The 19885-nt window shown below is 33.2% G+C and overlaps 2 protein-coding genes across 2 annotated transcripts; one reads left to right on the top strand and one right to left on the bottom strand.

The window, feature by feature from the left end:
- Positions 1-5244: 5244 nt before the first annotated feature.
- On the bottom strand, positions 5245-8316 carry LOC127084728 (nudix hydrolase 10). Its single transcript, XM_051025236.1, has 8 exons — positions 8116-8316; positions 7826-8022; positions 7196-7261; positions 6908-7045; positions 6725-6802; positions 6572-6622; positions 6224-6367; positions 5245-5922 (listed from the first exon to the last, which is right to left on the bottom strand). Exons 2-8 carry the CDS (start codon positions 8012-8014, stop codon positions 5725-5727), a joined length of 864 nt encoding a protein of 287 aa, XP_050881193.1. The 5' UTR covers positions 8015-8022; positions 8116-8316; the 3' UTR covers positions 5245-5724.
- A 5881-nt stretch (positions 8317-14197) lies between these two features.
- Positions 14198-17940, top strand: LOC127080735 (uncharacterized mitochondrial protein AtMg00810-like). Its single transcript, XM_051021032.1, has 4 exons — positions 14198-14324; positions 15015-15464; positions 15576-15826; positions 17842-17940. The coding sequence occupies exons 1-4, from the start codon at positions 14198-14200 to the stop codon at positions 17938-17940; spliced, it is 927 nt and encodes a 308-aa protein (XP_050876989.1).
- Positions 17941-19885: the final 1945 nt, after the last annotated feature.

Below are 19885 nucleotides of genomic sequence, written 5' to 3'. Positions count from 1 at the left end.
GGTAATGTTAACTTGTGTCTTAGCGACACAAGATAAGACATTTATTTGTAGAAAATTTGTATTGAAAAAATTAATTATAAAATTAATTTTATACTTTTATTAAAATCAATGTACAATTTTCAACACAAAATTATTTTTTTTAGTTCTTATCTTGTACCCCTAAAATACAAGTTAATATTACTCACACAAACATACATATATATATATATATATATATATATATATATATATATATATATATATATATATATATATATATATATATATATATATATATATATATAAAACTCTGTATAACAATATTAATAAGGCTTAAATGTACTTTTGGTCTTTATAGTTTGGACATTTTAAATAATTGGTCCCCGTATTATAAAATAAGCATAGGTGACAGTGATGATTAAGAGTTAAAAATTATTTTTAATTACATGGAATTATTGATTAGGATAATTTATTTTTTAATAATTTTTTTTATATAATTAATAGTTTAATAAATAGTTATTTCATAAATTTATTAATTAAAATTTTGAAAAGCAGATAAGGTTTGGGGCTTAAAGCTCATTTCATTGAAACATAAGGTCAATTCTCAAAGGCCTATTTTCATCTCAAGAGATTTATGTTATGGTTTTCACATGTTAAAACTTTATAAACCCTCATATTATACAAAGAAAAACTAATGTGGGACTATACTACCGATACCACTACAACTCCATGCTGAAACATGTGAAAGCTAGAACATGTGAATACCATCCATCACATGACAGTGTTATGGAGCTTCAAGATTCTTTATATTGAACTAAGATTCTTCAATGCTCCATCCGTATTCAGTCTAACTCAACTGAATTGTGTCTCTTCATTGCTTTGATCAAATATCATTATCGAATCCGTGCTTCTTCTACAATAGAATCGAATCCGAAAGTTTTATCCATCACTAGAATATCATTATCAATAGCTTTAGGCACTCCAAGTAGAGACACTTTGAGTCGTCTTTTACAACACTAACAGAAATAAAAGTTTGTAGTTAAGAAAAAGAAGAAAAAATACAATTTATTCGCATAAGAAATTCAAAATATCACAAAATCAAAATTGGAGCATTAATTGATATTAGGCTAGAGGATTTCACCTCACTGTGAATTGCATTTACACCTGCATGTATGTCATTTCCACCTAGTACAAAAAGCATGTTGATCCCTCTCTCTTGAAAAAATCAATAATATGAGAGAAATATGATACCATGTTGTATCATACGAAATCATCAAGTGGTTTTTGATAGATCAGATCAATCATGTTCGATGAACTATATATCCTTAGATTAATAAATTGATGTTATACCGGAAACAATGAGGGAGGTATGAGATTATCAATACTTCTATCAATTCTTTATCAGAAAATCCTCGATAACCAAAAGGAATCCCCACTATCTTTTTTACTTTATATATTTCAAGTGTGATTACAATCTGCACCACATTCATTATTTGAATAATCACACAAATAATTTAGCAACCATAATAATTAACATTACGATTAAATGGGAAGTGAACTAAAAGCTTTATGAAATATAACTTCATAAAAAAGTAACATGTCTGATAACATCATTAAGACCAGGGCAGAGCCCTTCATAGGTGACAATTGTTGCTTTCACTTCTTCTGGCTTATAGTATATTTTTTCTCGAGGCTCCGCTCGAAGAACCCTAACAAGATTTGAAAAACTCATCATATAAGTTAATATTTAATAAACAATATTTTGCACATCATGAAATTGAAACCAAAATATAGAAGTAAGACAACTATCACATATTTCAGCATGGAGTTGCAGTGGTATTGGTAGTATAGTCCCACATTTGTTTTCCTTAATATAGGATAAGGATTTATAAAGCTTGAACATGTGAAAATCATAACATAAGTGTCTTGAGATGGAAGTGGGCCTTTGAGAATTGACTATGTGCTTCAATGAAATGAGCTTTAAGCCCTAACTTAGTCAATCTGGTTTTGTAATAGGGGACTAATTATTTAAAATGTCCAAAATAGGGGACCAAAAATGTATTTAAGCCTATTAATAAAAAGGAGTAATGGTTAAGAAGTGGTGTTTTATTGGAAAGGGCATGAGTGTAACTCTCACACAATGCATAAATTTTATTATGTTTAATTAGCTCTTCATTGGCCAATCATTGATTGACACATGACACTAATAATTTACAAGTCAATATTATTTAATAATTGTAAATTATATTAAATAATATTATTAAATTAATTTTTTAATTAAAAATATGATGTAATAGATATTTTATGATGTGACACCAAATACACAATATCATGTCAGTGCCACGTCATAAAATGAAGCGCTAACAAACAAGACAAATCTGAAGGGGACAAAAAAATTTCAAAGTTGATTGAATAGAGAGACAAAAAACTGCATTTTTTAAAAATGAGATTAGAAGATTAAAAAAAATTAAAAGAGATTAAAAATACATTTAAGTTAATAGTATAAGTTGAAGAATGAATTGTGTCGCATCGCGATGGCTTTAAGCAAGCATGATGGTGATGGATCTTTACCCTTTTATCTCTGCATTTTAGTTTTCATGGGTTTGTCCAAAATCCCTGAGGTTACCAATTGATATGTTGCTCTGTTTATTGTTACAGTAATGAAAAATATGTATGAATGTGATTTCTGTGTTTTGGCCAAAAAATGTTTGGTAAAACCCTTTGAGCCGGTTGATTGTTGTATTGCTCTATTTTTTATGAATATGATATGAAAATGTATGATTTTTATGAATTGAACTCATTGATGCCTGGTTGATTATTGTTTGTGCCCTTTGGGAATTTTTCAGTAATTGAATCATCATATATATGTAATTGTTGTTGATATGTGTTTTTAGCGTTGAATGAAAGAGGCATGAAAATTCCCAAATGTTTTTCTTTCTGGAAAATCGAAAATAATGAAAAAAGTTTGAAACAAAAATCGGGAAAAAGTCAATATGGGCCGAAAATCGTACGAATGAATAGTGTCGCATCGCGATGGTGTGCAGGAGGAAAAATCGATGTCGCACCGACGACAGGCCGCACCGCCTGCTGGATATCGAGTTGGGGCAACGACCTGAGGGGGTGACGCGATGGCGGCTGTGGTGAAGGAGCCGCGGCCATACGGCTGCGAGTTAGGTCGAGTGTCCGACGGGTCCAGTGGTTTAGGTCCGATCGGGGCGGTTTCAGTAGTTTTTGAGTTTGGGGATCAGTTAGGTGATTTTCTGAGAAATTTTAGTGTTAGCGGCCTTTTGGTTACTTTGTGTTATTTTTGAGTAGTTTGAGCCAAGTTGCAACCCCTTAGAGCTTAGTAGAGTTATCACATGTGATATGCTGTCAGTAGAGCATTTTGAGCACTTTTGAGTATGCTAGAGTCATTTTTGAGGTTTAGGAATTGTGGTAGAGCTGTTAAGAGTTCTTTAAGAACCCGGTTGAATTGTATATATAAATTGTTATAACCTTTGATGAGCTATAAGATATGACAAAATGATAAAAATACTTTTTTGAGATGTTTTGAGCATGTTGGTTGATTTTCGAATTGAGTTGAGTAATTCATAAGAATTATAGTGTGCCTTGATTATTGCCGAACTCATGGTTCAAGAGAGGAATTTGTTTGAGTATGATTTTGGTGATTGTTTGAGTTTTATTATTGTTTTCTGCCATGATCATGCATATATATATATATATATATATATATATATATATATATATATATATATATATATATATATATATATATATATATATATATATATATATATATATATATATATATATATATATATATATATATATATATATATATATATATATATATATATATATATATATATATATATATATATATATATATATATATATATATATATATATATATATATATATATATGACTTCGGTTCAGTGAGGTCCGGTTCATAGAGGAACCATTTGTGTATGAGCCTTAATTGGTTCAACTGTTTTGTGAATGAGCCCTTGTTGGTTCAAGTAATACATCTTATCTTGCAAGGTCATGAGAGGTCAAGTGTGATTAGTGAAAATGAAAACTCTTGACAATCATGTACGATAAGCAAGAGTGTAAATGTAAGGATGGATTGTGCAAAATCAATCGATTGATTGACGAAGGGAATAAGATAATGTCTATTGGAATTAAATCTATTAGGATAGAAAGATAGGAAATTTTAATTAATGCATGTGGATATTCTTACCTAATGGATATTACTTGGTAAGTGAGGATACCTAGAATCGTGTTAGAATTCGACGACGAGGAATTCTCAAGAGTAATTATACTTCAATCCCCGGTATATATCGATGTGTCGATTCTAAATGAAGGAAATTTAATAGGTAAAAATATGATGTCTAGGAATGTCTAATTTATAGTTTGTAAAGTGGGAGAGTATGATCCAATAAGGGGTAGGAATGACACTTCTGGATACCGCCTTAGTAGTCATGATCCTAAGAGAAGGGTCCCAAAAACCTTCTTAATGCACATGATGTAATAGAAGGGGGCATGCTCATCCGTAAACCTTAGCTGCGTGGACAGCAATTTTAGTTGTTTGTCTATTCTATTCAACTTGACCAAGATTCGTAGCTTATATTATTCTACATGGAAATTGTAACTAGGTGATCAATCTTTCACGAAATGAATGAAGCGATAATTAGCTTATAGTTATGATTTCATGTATAGTATGCGTAGTACTAGGGAAGTCATTTTTGTGGTTGAATACTTTGTAGAGTCGAGTGGATTCATAAGATGAGAAAACTTCAATGAGATATAGTATCTCACCTCGTTTATGTTGTTGACTTTCAGATAGTTTGAATAAAGACAAAGATAAAGGTAATGCGATATGAAGACTTGAAATTTCTATTTATCATGTTTTGTTCCATATTGCACTCTTTTGTAAAAATCTTATATAAACATCTTTGTAATTTATGTACAATGTTTTGTATTAGTTTGTAGCGTATATGACTCAGAATGTCATTTAGATACTCATGTATGGTTTCAATATCAAATTAATACTCTAACTAATATTATTCTAAATAAGTATTATGTCAGAGAGTTACATTTGACTCAAGAAATTAATAAATAAAATAAATAAATTTTGACGAGTCGTTTGAGATAATGACAATTCAAAGCCTAGTTAAAACAATTTTATATTGTATTTTACTTTCTTTATCCACTCACTTATTTCTTTTTTTCAGAAAAAAAAATTGTTAAAACGAAAAAAAAATCCCTTAAAATACAAATAGCATATTGGAATTATGATATGAAGATAGAAATTTACATGCAACAAACATTTTACAAGAGAGAAATTTCTCTCAAAATCAACTACACCCTCAAGTCTCAATTTTAAATAATATTTCCACCCTTATTAAGTATAATAGTTAACTATTCTACGCCTATTTAATGTTAGTATTTTAAAAATACTTGTACATTACCTCTTAATATTATGAACATTACAATTATAATTATAGGTAGACTAATAAATGTGTTTTTCTTACATAAAAAATAAAAGTGAATTTAAAAGATAATAGTTAATTTTTTAATTGTATAAAAAACACATTGATTAATCTACCTTTAATTATAATGGTCATAACCTCACAACATTAAGAATTAATGTAAGATTATTTAGGAAATACCAACACTAAATCTTCATAGAATAATTAACTTTTTTTACTTATAATTGAAGAATAAGACTGATTCATGAGACTCATGAAGAAGACTTGTCTAAGTCCTTGGTGTTCAAGTATATATAACTAAAATCCTTAGAGAAAAATGATGAGACAAGACGTGGACAAAATCCAGTATACACATTTTCCATCTTTGCTATGCATAATTCATTTATGTACTTGAAGGGCTCATGCTTCTGATTAAATGGTTGTGCTGCATATTCTTCAAATGGCATCCACTTCATGAGAATAGAACAAAGCACAAATGAAATTATTATAACACAATCATGAAAATAAAATAGTCATAATTCAAAGGTAAAGTGATTGTTCATAAGTCTACTTTCATTAGAAGCTATAATCTATGTAGTTTGGTGTCTATACTTGATACTGCCAGTGTCGATGTGTCAGTATTGATGTTGGATTATAATATATTTGGGTTCGAATTCGGCCTATATCGTCGGAATGTATAAGTAGGGTTGAAAATGAATCGAACGCGATTAAAGTAATGATAGAAGAAGAAGAAAAAAAAAACGGAAGTACCTGAGCTGCTTCAATTTCAAGTTCTTGCTTTTTGATGTCAAAAGAAAGAGGATGCAACATGCAAAGAAATGATATGTCTGATTTCTCAAAGAATGAATTATGTTCCTGTCTGAATCCTAGTACCTCCACAAATTCTGTATCAATCTGATTTAAAAAATAGAAACCAAAATAAAAATTGTTATATTCATTACAATAATTTTTTTTGAAACACTCTATGTAAGTTAGTCACAGTTCAACGGTAGAAAAATAAATGGTGTCTCTATTCGACGAGGTAAAACCCGCGACAAAATTTTATTATGAAAAGTTTTAGATCATATGCGATCGCGCGCATTGTATCAGGATACTTACTCCTGTCTCTTCTTTTACTTCTCTAATTGCGGCTTCAAAGATCTCCTCACCCTGCAAGTACAAATCAAAAGTTTTAGACCATCTGCGATCGCGCGCGTTGAGTGATTTTTGTTTTGAAGATGATATGTAATTTCGGTTTGAAAATGTGCATACTGCATCAACTACTCCCGTAGGAAGCTTCCAAGCACCAATTCCATGGAATCTACCTCTTTTTTCCTTTACAACTAGCACCTACAAGCTCACCAAGCCAAAAGAAACAGATGAATTATAATTTTCTATATCAGTAGAAACCGAACTCGGCAAAATGAAGAACCAGTGATGGATCTTATGTTATACCTCTTTCTTATCATTCAAGACAATGGCGCCGACTCTTACGCGATGAGAAGCGTTTGGAGGGATTGTGCAGCCTGTTTTGGAAATCCAGTTAACTAGCATTACATAGCTTGGCTCAGCATGGTGGTACCAGAAACCTTCCTGCAACATATCATAAGTGATTTTTATAAGCTTTTTAATATACTTATATAAGTGCTTATGTAATAAGACAAGTCTAGATAAGTTATTCTATTTCTAAAATCTCATTAGAGGGTTTTTAACAAAATTTTGAAGAGATTATGGAAATATTACCTTAACTGCAATTTCAACAAGATTAACAAGCTCAATAGGTAACTTGATCCACACGCCATCTTTTCCCTACAATGATTACTAAAGTTAGTAAGAACACTATAAAGATTTCCCTTTGATGATTTGATATTTGTATTGAAATGCAAACCGATGTCAGACGAATCCGAACATTTTTTTTTAAAACTGGGTATCTGCACGCAAAACTCGAGTCATGGAGGATCATAATAGGCAGCAAAACCACTAGTTAAGCTAAAAGAGACTTTTACTATCTCATCCAAGTACTTAGATTTTTTAGATGAACATTTGATTCCATGGATTTTGCACCTCTAAAGTAAGCAACTCAATCGAGAAGATAAGTATTCTCAATCGTAGATTAATAAATCAATGGTCGAGATTACATATTTTAACATCAAAAACTCAGTATCTCGTTTTCTATGAGTAAATCCTTATTTCACGTACATATATGCAATGAGTACCATTTCGAAAATGGAGTCCTCTAAAGGGAAAAAATTAAGAGTCAATACCGAAACCACTCTTAATTTGTTATGCATCTGCATATAATATCAGTTATTAACAGTTGATATTAATCAGATTAATCTTTAGAGTTTCTCATTTTAGGAGTTTTGTAGTCACCTGTTTCTTCCAATTCGAAAGCGAAGATTTAAGCAAAGAAGCGAAAACTTCGGGATCCATCCTATCTTTCAAGTCAACAATGACTCCTCCATGTGCATCATTGGTGGCAGGGAGAATTTCAACACATTCAAATCCATTTTCACACAAATGGTCTCCTAAAGGAGGTGCTGGACTAGCTGCCACTGACATGGACTCAACTGCAAATTCAACCAAATCACAAAGTATAACCATGAGAGACAAAAACATCACAAAAGTGTCAATAAAAAAAACAAAGTAGGGAATATTTTTACCTTGGAAAACAAACCTTAAAAAGCCAATGAAGATTAAACTGAAAACTTGAGGATTTAAAGAGTAGAGTTTGAAAGGGAAGTTACAAAGAGCACTAACAAGTGGAAGTTGAAAACTTGAAAGGCACAATATTGCTATTTTGGTGTTATGAGTGCTTAGTGACGTAGTTCCACTGCAATTCTTGTTTCACTACATAACATTATTAGCTTTTCCTTCATTCAATTATTCATTAGCCGCCCATATATAGAGATATTGGTCACTATTTGGATTTGGATATAAGTACTAGATCTGATTGCACTAACTTATGATAAATCGGATAGCAGACGTCTATCCGATGTACTAATTCAACCTTACAAAATCAACAGATAAGGTGAAGATTGCACCTATCTGATCATATATTGTCTGATGTGAGATTTTTAACAAGTAGTATTAAACATGCATTTTCGTGAGTAGCTGCAGTGTGTACGCGGTGTTGCGGAGTATCCAAATCAACTTACATTTAGATCCAACGATTGTGCAGCCTAAGCAAAGAAATTAAATACGTCAGGTTTTGATGTCATGGTTGCTTGGCTGTCAAGTAATCAACAACTGATCCTTATACCAGTATGAACAAGTTTACTTCATTGTGTACGTTTTTGAACTTGTCATCCTTACGTACATAATATTTACAAAGTTAGTACCAAATTTCAAAGTTTTTGAATACACTTTGACCCTCTAAAATAATTCATGATTGCCATTTTACTTTTTTCTCAATATGCGCTTTATATATATATATATATATATATATATATATATATATATATATATATATATATATATATATATATATATATATATATAAAATGTAGATTCAATAGAATCGAAGTCGAATGTATTTGATAGAGTAATGTCAAATACAATTTTTAGTATTCGAAGTATGTAATTGTCGAAGAAGTTAACTTTGAGAGAGTTAAAATTTAGAATTTGTTTTGTGTAATAGTTGAGATAGTTAGAGATTACTTTGTGTGGAAGTAATTTCATATATAAATAGGGAGACACCCTCGTTTGAAAAATAATTCAATTCAATTAAGTTAGAATTCAATAAAATCTTCTTCTTCTTCTCTCAAAATCCTAATTTTCATCTTCTATCTTTTCTCTCTCAAATTCATCTCCTTCATTAAATCTTTATGCGTCTAAATCATCTTGCAACCAATGTCTGGTTGAATCATTCAAGTGAAGAGTGAAGAAAGAGAGGTGTGATCAATCAAAAAGATTGATTTTCGTTCAATCAAAATTGATTTGGAATATCTCCAAGATTGGGGTTTAATTCCAACATCTGATATCTAGAGCACTGACTGTAATTTTGGGAAGCGTAACATAATGATTTCTCATCCGGACGAGCATTTTTCAACTAATCTTCCAATCTTGAATGGTAAGAATTATGAGAATTGTTGTAAACGAATGAAGTTTGTCTTTTTCTAGCAAGATATTTGGGATCTTGTGAAAAATGGAGTGACACCAATTAGAGAAGATGCTACAGATGAACAAAAGACTGCACATAAAGATTTATGAAAGAAAGATTATAAAGTTCTTTTTTTAATCCATCAATGTATTGATCTAGACAACTTTGAGAAAGTTGGTGATGTAGACTCATCAAATGAAGCATGGGACATCCTGGAAAAATCGTTTGGATGAGTTGAGAATGTCAAAGAGGTGAGGTTACAAACTCACAAAATGAACTGCTTCAGATGGAAAAAGGTTAAAGTATAGTTGATTTCTTCACCAAAGTAATGAGACCGGTGAATCAAATCAAGATGTGTGGAGAAGTGATGACAACAAGATCAGTAGTAGCAAAGATCTTGAGGTTATTACTTCTAAAATTTGATTATGTGGTAGTAGTCATAGAAGAATCGAAGGTTTTGTCAAGCATGAAAAAGAAGAGCATCAAGGGACGCTTGAATCTCATGAACAAATAATGGTTGAAAGATCTACAAGTAAGACAAAGAGTGATTTAGCTCTACAAATGCAATTAGCAAAAGAAAAGAAAGACAAATGAAGATGGAACGGTAAAAAATTAAGGTAGAGGAAGCTACAATAATTTAATTGGTAGAGAAAACCAACAAAAAGTCAAATTTGAGACAATCCTCAAACCAAAGCAATCACAAAGGTGGTGGTGCGGGTAGAGGAAGAGGAGATGGAAGAAAATATGACAAATTCCATATTCGATGTTATAATCGTCAAAAGTATGGACATTATGCAATTCAAAGTCGATGAGGCAAGAAAGAAAATCAAGAAACTGATGCAAGACTTGCAAGACACAAAGAATAAGAAATGTTGTTGATGTCACAACGAAAGCTGGAGAAAGACTCAAGGACCAATGGTACTTAGACTCAGGCTGCTCACCATGCATGATTAGAAGGAAATATTGGTTTGTCAACATAAGTCCCTTGATGAAGAACAAGATGAAATTTGCAAATCACAATATTATGGTTGCTGAAGACATTGGTGATGTTCTTATCATGAGGAAAGATGGAAAAAGGTCAGTAATTTCCAATGTATTGTACATACCAAGCCTTAAAAGCAATTTGCTCAGCATAAGGCAACTGATCGAGAAGAATTACAAAGTGTTGATCAAAGATAAGATGGTGAGAGTTCTCGACTCAGATGGTAGGTTAATCTTGAAGGCATCTATGTCTTAGAACATAACCTTCAAGGTTGAACTTAATGTGATGGAGCACAAGTGTTGGTCGACTACAACTAGCAGAGATGAATGGCTATGGCTCTACAGACTTGGATATCTCTACTTTAAAGACATCATAAATCTAAAGAAAATAAACATGGTGTCATGATTACCAGAAATCGACATTCCAAATGAACTGTGTGAAGAATGTGTTCAAGCAAAGCAACACAAGAATAACTTTAGCGAAGATGCATGAAGTAAGCCGAAGACAACTCTTGAAGTCATATATTCAAATGTGTATGGTCTTATCTATATATACTCGATTGAAGGTGACCAATACTTTGTCATTTTAATAGATGATTTCTATCGAAAATTGTGGACATACATAATCAAGAAGAAAAGTGACATGCCTTAGGTGTTCACAAAGTTTAAATCTATAGTGGAAAGACAAAGTGTTCGAAAGCTCAAGACTCTAAGAACTAATGATTATGTTTCCAATGATTCTGTTCACTACTATAAAATAGATCTTTCGTCACACTAAATTACAACAGTCTGATTGTTAATTATGGTAATACCTCATTGGACGCGCTTTGTTTTTTATATTTGCGAAAAAACATTGCACTATGATCAAACTAATTAACCGTGATTATACATTTATGGAGATATGGTTCGAATCCTAGCTCCAACAATTATCTACTTTTTCGTTACAATGAGTGTTGTCTTTATAATATGATATATAAATTTAAATTAAAATACATATCACCATGGTTGTTAATGTCAACCGTTGTGAAAGTCATTACATTTCATCAAGGTTTTTGAATACGATAATGGTGAAATTGTTTACTCATATATAAGCAAATTAGCTCTCGCTTCTTGACAGTATCACCGTATCTCTCACAACCAAACCCTAACACACATTTTCTCTCTTCTTCTTCGTCATTACCTCTCACATCATACATAAATGTATTCTTCTTCTTCCTTGTTCTCTCGTTTTCGTGTATGTTGTTGTTATGTTTCACATGATTTTCTTTTTGTTCGAGAGTTTATGGTTTTTTTTATTGTATGTTGTTGTTGTCTGTTATTTTGAAAAGGGGTTTCTCTTCTTGTTCGGATTTCAGATCCTTCTCTCAGATTTCAAATCCTTCTCTCAACATGAATAGTGGGAGCAACAAACTTATCCATGGGATTCAAGTTACAAGGGGATTATTGATATGGTGGAATTATGGTTGAACAAATCCAAGGAAGCTAAAGCTGTTAGGGATCACATTAGTGTTGTTGAACCATTTAGTGGAACAAGCTATAAGAAGATTCTTTTAAAGAATCTTAACCCTTAAAAGATGAAGAAGGTAGAGGTTGTTATGAATGACCTAATGAATCTGGATGCAACTGATTCTGAATCAGATGAAGACCTTGAGAACTACGAAGACCTTGAGAACTAGAAGAATTCCACTAGGCATGAAGATTGAAGACCTTGTTATATTTCACATAATTTGTTGTTGGATGTTGTTGTTGACAAATTTTTGTATGTTGGTAAATTTTAGTTTGATTACAATGTATTTCTAGTTTATGTTAATATGCTGTTTTTTTACAAGTTTGCAATTTTCTCCTCAGTTTCATTCTCCTTTCATTTTACAAGTTTGTCTTAATTTTCCATTTCTCCCAATATGTTAATTAAATTTTGTGAGTTTATGTTGTTAGTGAGTTTGTTATATCATATGTGATTTCTTGTTTCACTAACCCCTCATTGAACTTGCATTCATTTAAATTGATGTTTGAGATGATAATAAGAAATATTAAATTATCTTGAAAAACAAGTTATATGATACAATGTTTTTTGAATTGTGTGCATCTTGTAATTCATGATTTCCTCTTTAGTCCATTGAATTTGATTCAAATACATTCATTCATCATCTTTACTTTGAAGAATTTGGGGTTGAATATAGTTATATAGGTTAACGAAGAAATCATGAATTACAAGATGCATGCAATCTTAGAAAGTTTGGACCGTTTAAATTGTTTTTCAAGAATAATTTAACTTTTCTGATTATTATCTCAAAAAATCTATTTGAATGGTTGTATATGGTTAATGAGGGCAGGGGAAAACAAGCAATCCCATTTTTTATAATAAATTCTTATAGTTACCATCACAGTTGGAACAAGTAACCATGGTGAGATGTTAAAAGGCAAGATCGACATTGTTATGATTCGAACAAAGGACCTATAAATTATTTCACAACAGTTGTCTTCTTTACCCATTGTTATTAGTAGCGCGCTACCTAGCTTATAACCACAGTCACACGTTCATTGTGGAAACCAACATACATACAATCATACTCTACCTAACAATGGACATGCAACGGTCATTATCTGTGTTTCGCAATCGTCATTATATGTGTTTTCCATAGTAGTGGTTATTTTATGTGAGAAAGAATAGATTGTGCACGAGGTGGTAGCACCCTACACTCCACATCAAAATGGAAGTGCATATAGGAAGATTAGAGTCATCATTAAAACATGGTGAGGAGTATGCTAAGAGGCAACCACTTGCCTAATGATTTATGGGGTGAGGTTGTATCTACTACAACATACATCCTGAAGAGATGTCAGACTAAGAAGCTAAAAGGAATCACACCAGCACTACTATAAAATAGACCTTTCATAACACGCATTTTACAACGGTCTTCCTGTTAACCATGGTAATATTTTTTTGGGCACTTTTTTGTTTTTGGTATTTACTAAAAGATATTTCACAATGGTCATATGTACCAACCGTAGTGAAAAGTGACTCATTGTCATGCGTTCGAATCCTAGCACCTACAGTTTTGTTTTTATTTACTTTTAAGCCACTTTCCACCACGGTTGAGACTTTCAACTATGGTGAATAGTGGTGTCTCGTCATGAGTTTGAATCCTAGCACCTACAGTTTTTATTTATTTATTTAGTAAAAGACATACAATAATGGTTTTTTAAAATAACTGTTGTGATAGGTTGAGACATACAACAACAGTTGTTTAAAGTAACTGTTGTGATAGGTTAGAACCTACAGTTTTATTTTTATTTATTTTTAAGCCACTTTTTTATGATAGGTTAGAAATATAAGCGTGTCTATTGAGTTTATTCACCATTCTTTAACAAAATTTTTTCGTCAAGTTAATGAGTATCAATGCTCAAGACATTACCATTAGTGATTCGCGTGAAACCTAAAACTTAGATGAACTTCCAACTTAGAAGGACTTTATCTTCGGCCTCCAAACATGTTCTTCCATTTACGACACTCTATTTATCCACTAAACCAAGCTCGAAAAAAATCATTTCTTCTATAAACAAAACTCGAAAATATTATTTCTTTCATTAAAGAATTTCAAAACTCCATCACATCTTCTCCAACTTGAATGAGACAAGGGAAACATGGATTCAAGTTAGCAATGTTAGTTGGTGTTGTTCTTGGTATTTTCCTTGTTGTTCTTTTTATTGTTGATGTTGTTATTTTTGTTATTGTTGTTGTTGTTTTTCCTGTTGTTCTCGTTGTTATTCTTGTTGTTCTTGTTGTTGGTCTTATTGTTATTCTTGTTGTTATTGTTGTTGTTCTTCTTCTTATATTTGTTGTTCTTGTTCTTGTTGTTCTTGTTTTTGTTCTTGTTGTTCTTGATGTTGTTGTTGTTCTACGGATGCATTTTTTTTATTAAAAGACATATAACAATGGTTGTTTAAAGTAACTGTTGTGATAGATTGAGACATACAACAATAGTTGTTTAAAGTAACCATTGTGGTAGTTAGCGTTCTACTTGACTTATAATCTCGGTCGCACAACCGTGGTGGAAAATATCATACATACAATCACATCTTACCTCATAGTGGTTGGTCCAGTGTGGTGGTATCCCTTTTCAAACCGTTGTGCTAGGTGTTTTCCGTAGTAGTGCAGAAGAATGTTGGTTTGATGTCAAGCCTAGCTTAAGTCATCTGGAGGTGTTTGGATCTATAGCACATAGACATGTACCTGATTAGTTAAGAAGAAAACTTGATAACAAGTTAAGTCAAATTATCCTAATAGGATATCACTTAATTGGTTAATACAAACTGTTTGACCTAGTGAACATGCATGGATGTGAAATGTGCATTCCTTAATGGACCTTTAGATGAAGAGGTTTATGTAGCACAATTAGTTAGCTTTGTGAAGCACGACCAAGAAGTAAAGGTATACAGGCTACATAAAGATAAACTCTATAACCTTGGAACATGAAGATAAAGGGTTTCTAAGAAAGAAAGAGTTTATAGAATGCACAACTAAGCATGAAGTATATGTTAGAAGAAGCATGAGTGAACTGATTAAACTATATCTCTATGTCGATGACCTGTTCACAACAAGTAGCTGCAAGAAGGAGATCGAAGAATTCAAAGATGATATGAGCAAGGAGTTCGAAATTTCTGACCTGGGAAACATTTTGTATTTTCTTAGTATAGAATTCTACAAGAGTAGTAGAGGATTGATGTTGCACCAAAGAACATATGCAAGTGAGATACTCAAAATATTTGAGATGGAAGGATGTAATGTAACCTCGAAACCAGTTGAAACTAGATTGCAACTGACAAAGGACCCAGATGAAAATAAAGTCGACCCAACTCAGTATAGAAGACTCATTGGATTGTTAAGAAGCCTTTGTCACACAATACCTGATCTAGCATACAATGTAGGTATGGTGAGTGGATTAATGTAATGGCCAAAGGTATAACACCTTGCAACCATAAAGAGAATACTAAGGCATCTCAAAGGAACTCTCGACTATGATAGTTTTTTTCCTGCAGTAGATGAAGCAAAAGAATGCAAACTAGTGGGTTACATTGACTTGAGTTGGTGTGGTGATTTTAAGGATAGAAAATCCACAACTGGTTATGTGTTTATGTTAGGTGGTGCATCAATTTCTTGGAACTCAAGGAAGGAACCAGTAGTATCCTTGTCATCATGTGAGGCTGAATATATAATCGCCTCTCTTTGTGAGTGTCAAGCAACATGGATGGTGAATTTTATCGATGAAATTACAAGGAAAAATCACAGGGTAATTACCATGAAGATCGACAACATGTCTGCTATCAATCTGACGAAGAATCTGGTAGCACATGGAAGAAGCAAACACATAAAAATGAGGTTCCATTATATCTGAGAGCAAGTAGCAAATGGGAAGCTGAATTTGGAACACTACAGAGCTGAGAATTAGATTGTAGACATCATGACGAAGGTTGTGCAGGTCAATTTTTTTAAGAGATTAAGAACAATTATGAAAATAGATAGCTTATACACGATGAGTTAGGTGGTGTGTTAAATATGTAATTCTTTGTGTTAAGCATGTTGTATATTTGACGGAGTCGAAGTCGAATATATTCAATAGAATAGTAGTCGAATACAATTTTTAGTAGTTGAAGTATGTAGTTGTCGAAGGAGTTAAATTTGACAGAGTTAAAACTTAGCATTTATTTTATATAACATCTGAGTTAGTTAGAGATTAATTGGTGTGTAAGTAATCTAATGTATAAATAGAGAGACACGTTCATTTGTAAAGTAATTCAATTGAGTTCAGTTAGAATTCAATAAAAACAAAATTTTCTTCTTCTCCCAAAATCCTAATTTTCATCTCCTCAATTTTCTCTCTCAAAATTATCTCCTCTTATCAAATTTTTGTGCGAGGGAATTATCTTGCAACCAATGTGTGGTTGAATCACTCAAGTGAAGAGTGAAGAATGAGAAGTGTGATCAATCAAAAAGATTGATTTTCATTCATTCAATACTGATTATGTATATATATATATATATGTGTGTGTGTGTGTGTGTGTGTGTGTGTGTGTGTGTGTGGATTTCACTAACTTGAATAAGACAAGTCCAAAAGATCCTTATCTGCTCCCTCTCATTGATTGAACTATCAACGGGGCTTCCGGTTTCCGTCTTCTGAGCTTCATGGATGCTTACTCGGGTTACAACCAGATACGAATGAATATGTTGGATGCTCCCAAGACGACATTCATGAAAAAAAATTATTATTATTATGAGGTGATGTGTTTCGAACTCAAAAATGCAGGGGATACCTGCCAGACACTAGTGGATAGGGTATTCGCTTCATAGATAGGGTGGAACCTAGAGGTATATGTGGATGATATGGTGATCAAAACTCCGAAAAATCGGAGAGACGTCAATGATTCAGAAGACACATTTGCGCCAATCAGAAGTTATAACATGAGGCTTAACCCATACAAGTGCACTTTCGGGGTATAAGCCGGGAAAATCCTTAGGTTTATGTTGACCAGACGTGGAATGGAAGCAAACCCACATAAATGTCAAGCAATCATCGGTATGAGAAGTCCATCAACAGTAAAAGAGGTACAACAGTTAACAGGATGTTTAGCCACTTTATCTAGTTTCTTATCTTATGCAGGAGACAAGTTGATTAATTTATTCGTTGCGGTGAAGAAGTCGGCAAAGTTCCATTGGATGAAAGAATGTGAAGATGCTTTTAAAGAAGTAAAGTTTTTCTTGTCTGCACCTCCCATCTTGATACGACCGAAGGAGAACGAACATCTCATCCTGTACCTAGACGTTTAGAACAAGGCTATGAGTTCCGTGTTAGTCCAGGAGATGGGGAAAGCAAAGAAGCCGATATATTTTGTTAGTAAGGTGCTAAGAGGAACGAAATTAGGTTATCAGAAGATTGAGCATCTTGTGTTGGTAGTAGTGACTACAACTCGGAAGTTGAGATACTACTTCCAGGAATACCCCATCATTGTCAAAACTAATTACCCTACCAAGCAGGTTTTAAAGAAATCGGATTTTTCATGAAGAATGGTGGACTGTGCAGTAGAATTTCCAGAGTATAACATAAAGTTTGTGCCTTGGAGTAGCATAAAATCTCAAGTGTTTTCTAATTTCCTGGTTGAATTAAGTGTTCCAACCTTAGAAGAGTCATCATGCAGATGGACTTTATCTGTGGATGGATCCTTTAATCTTAAAGGAAGTGGAGTCGGAATACTATTGGAGGGGCCAGGTGACCTGGTCTTAGAATATTCTTGGTTTTTTAATTATCAGGCTAGCAATAACCATGTGGAATACGAAGCTTTGATTGCAGGAATAAGATTGGTAAAGGAGGTTGGAGTAACACATTTGCTTGTTCAAATTGGTTCTTAGTTAATTTCCAGTCAGGTCAGAGGAGATTTTCAGGCGAAGGATCCATTGTTAATCAGGTACTTGCGAAAATCTCTTAAGACATCTCAGACGTTTGTGGAATTTGAGGTAAACCACATTCCCATGGATGAGAATGTCAGAAATGACCTCTTAGCCCGATTAGCGAGCACCAAAGGTTCCAGTTTAAACAAGACGGTAATTCAAGAGACCTTGGAAGCACCAAGTATGAAGTTTGATGAATTTATAACATTGGATAATGCAAGAGGTTGGATGGTACCTATCATTAGGTATTTCACCCAGAATGAGTTACCAGAAGAAGAGATTGAGGTTAGGTGCATTAAAAAGATATTTGCTAGATACCTTATCATTGATGATCAGTTATATAAGATCGGAAGATCAACGCTTATATTAAGATGCATTTAGGAAGAAGATACCATGCTGGTCATGAAAGAAGTCCACAAAGGGGTATGCGGAAGTGACATTGGAGGAAGAGCCTTGTCAGGAAAAATACTTAGACTGGGGTATTTCTGGTCGAGTATGCTTCAAGATTGTGCATAGTTTGTAAGTCGATGTGAGAAATTTCAAGTGTTTGCTCCCTTCATCCACCCTCCTGCGAAATTATTGCATTCGGTATTTTCACCATGGTGGTTTTATCAATTGGGGTCAGATATTCTGGATCCATTTCCCGTTGCAGCCAAACACTTGAAGTTCTTGATAATAGTCGTTGATTACTTCACTAAATAGGAGGAGGCAGAATCATTGGCGCGGATCTCAGCGAAAAGGGTACGCCGATTCTACTAGAGAAACATAATATGTCATTTCGGCCTTCCCGGGGTCATTGTTTTAGACAACGGCATGCAATTTGCCAGTTCGTTAGTAGTAGAGTTTTATAAGGATTTAGGGATACACAATTGATTTATTTAGGTAGATCATCCTCAAGCAAATGGTCAGACAAAGGCAGCGAACAAAATTATTCTATCCGGGATGAAAATAAAATTGGATGAAGCTAAGGGGTTATGGGCCGAGTACTTGCACGAGATCTTATGAACTTATCATACTACCACGTATTCGACTACTCGATAAAATCCTTTTAGGATGGTTTATGGAGCTAATGCAATAATACTTATATAAATCAATACTCTAACTTTGAGGCGTATTATTTTTAATGAGAACGCCAACTCAGAGGATCTGGACAATTCTACATATCTATTGGATGAAGTTAGCGAAATAACCCACATCAGGGAGTTTGCGGCCAAACAAAGAATTTCCAGGAGATTTAATATCAAGGTAAGACAAAGAGTATTTCGCAAAGGAGATCTGGTGTTGAGAGAAGTGATTGACCCTAAGAAGAAATACAAGTTAGTTCCGAATTAGGAAGGACCTTTTTGTATCCGTCAGAAGTTAAATAATGGAGCTTATAAGTTAGAAAGTTTAGAAATTATTGAAATACCTAGGGCTTGGAATGTAACCAACCTTAAGTTTTGTTTCACCTAAACTATGTAATAAACATCATGAATAAAATTGGGGGAATGCATTTTTTCCTTACAAGGGCCAGGGTTTTTAATGAGGCACCCATAGTTAAAACAATTGTATTATAAATTTATAAGGAAGGCAAATCAGTCTTAGGACATGATCTGGGATTAATCTCGGAGCCAGTGAGTAATCATCCAAATGTCGGGAACTTTCCACATAATTGGCTGCAGTCGGGCTAACTTAATTGAAACCCCTGGCCTAACTGAAGTCCAAGTTAATTGAAACCTCAGGCATAATCGGTTGCGCCCGAGCTAAGTTAATTGAAACCTCTGGCGTAACTGAAGTCCAAGTTAATTGAAACCTCTGGCATAATCGGTTGCGGTTGTAGCGGGGTATTCGTTACCATTAGAGATATTGACTAAATCCAAGGTAAATCATACAAGTCGAGTCGCCACCGCACTTCTATTTATCCAAA

The sequence above is a fragment of the Lathyrus oleraceus genome, chromosome 5, assembly GCF_024323335.1.
Source record: "Lathyrus oleraceus cultivar Zhongwan6 chromosome 5, CAAS_Psat_ZW6_1.0, whole genome shotgun sequence".
Taxonomy (NCBI): Eukaryota; Viridiplantae; Streptophyta; class Magnoliopsida; order Fabales; family Fabaceae; genus Lathyrus; species Lathyrus oleraceus.
Note: the sequence above shows the minus strand (reverse complement) of the source record. Positions and strands in the feature narration are given on the sequence as shown.

Excerpts from the sequence above, each read along its gene's own strand:
- LOC127084728 (XM_051025236.1), bottom strand. The coding sequence starts at position 8,014 with ATGTCAGTGGCAGCTAGTCCAGCACCTCCTTTAGGAGACCATTTGTGT. Across the intron at positions 6,803-6,907 it reads TCTTGAATGATAAGAAAGAG|GTGCTAGTTGTAAAGGAAAA; the intron begins GTATAACATAAG and ends GTGAGCTTGTAG. Across the intron at positions 6,368-6,571 it reads AAGTAAAAGAAGAGACAGGA|ATTGATACAGAATTTGTGGA; the intron begins GTAAGTATCCTG and ends TTTTTAAATCAG.
- LOC127080735 (XM_051021032.1), top strand. The coding sequence starts at position 14,198 with ATGTTAGTTGGTGTTGTTCTTGGTATTTTCCTTGTTGTTCTTTTTATT. Across the intron at positions 15,465-15,575 it reads TGATCTAGCATACAATGTAG|TAGATGAAGCAAAAGAATGC; the intron begins GTATGGTGAGTG and ends TTTTTCCTGCAG. Across the intron at positions 15,827-17,841 it reads TTACAAGGAAAAATCACAGG|GCTAGCAATAACCATGTGGA; the intron begins GTAATTACCATG and ends TTTAATTATCAG.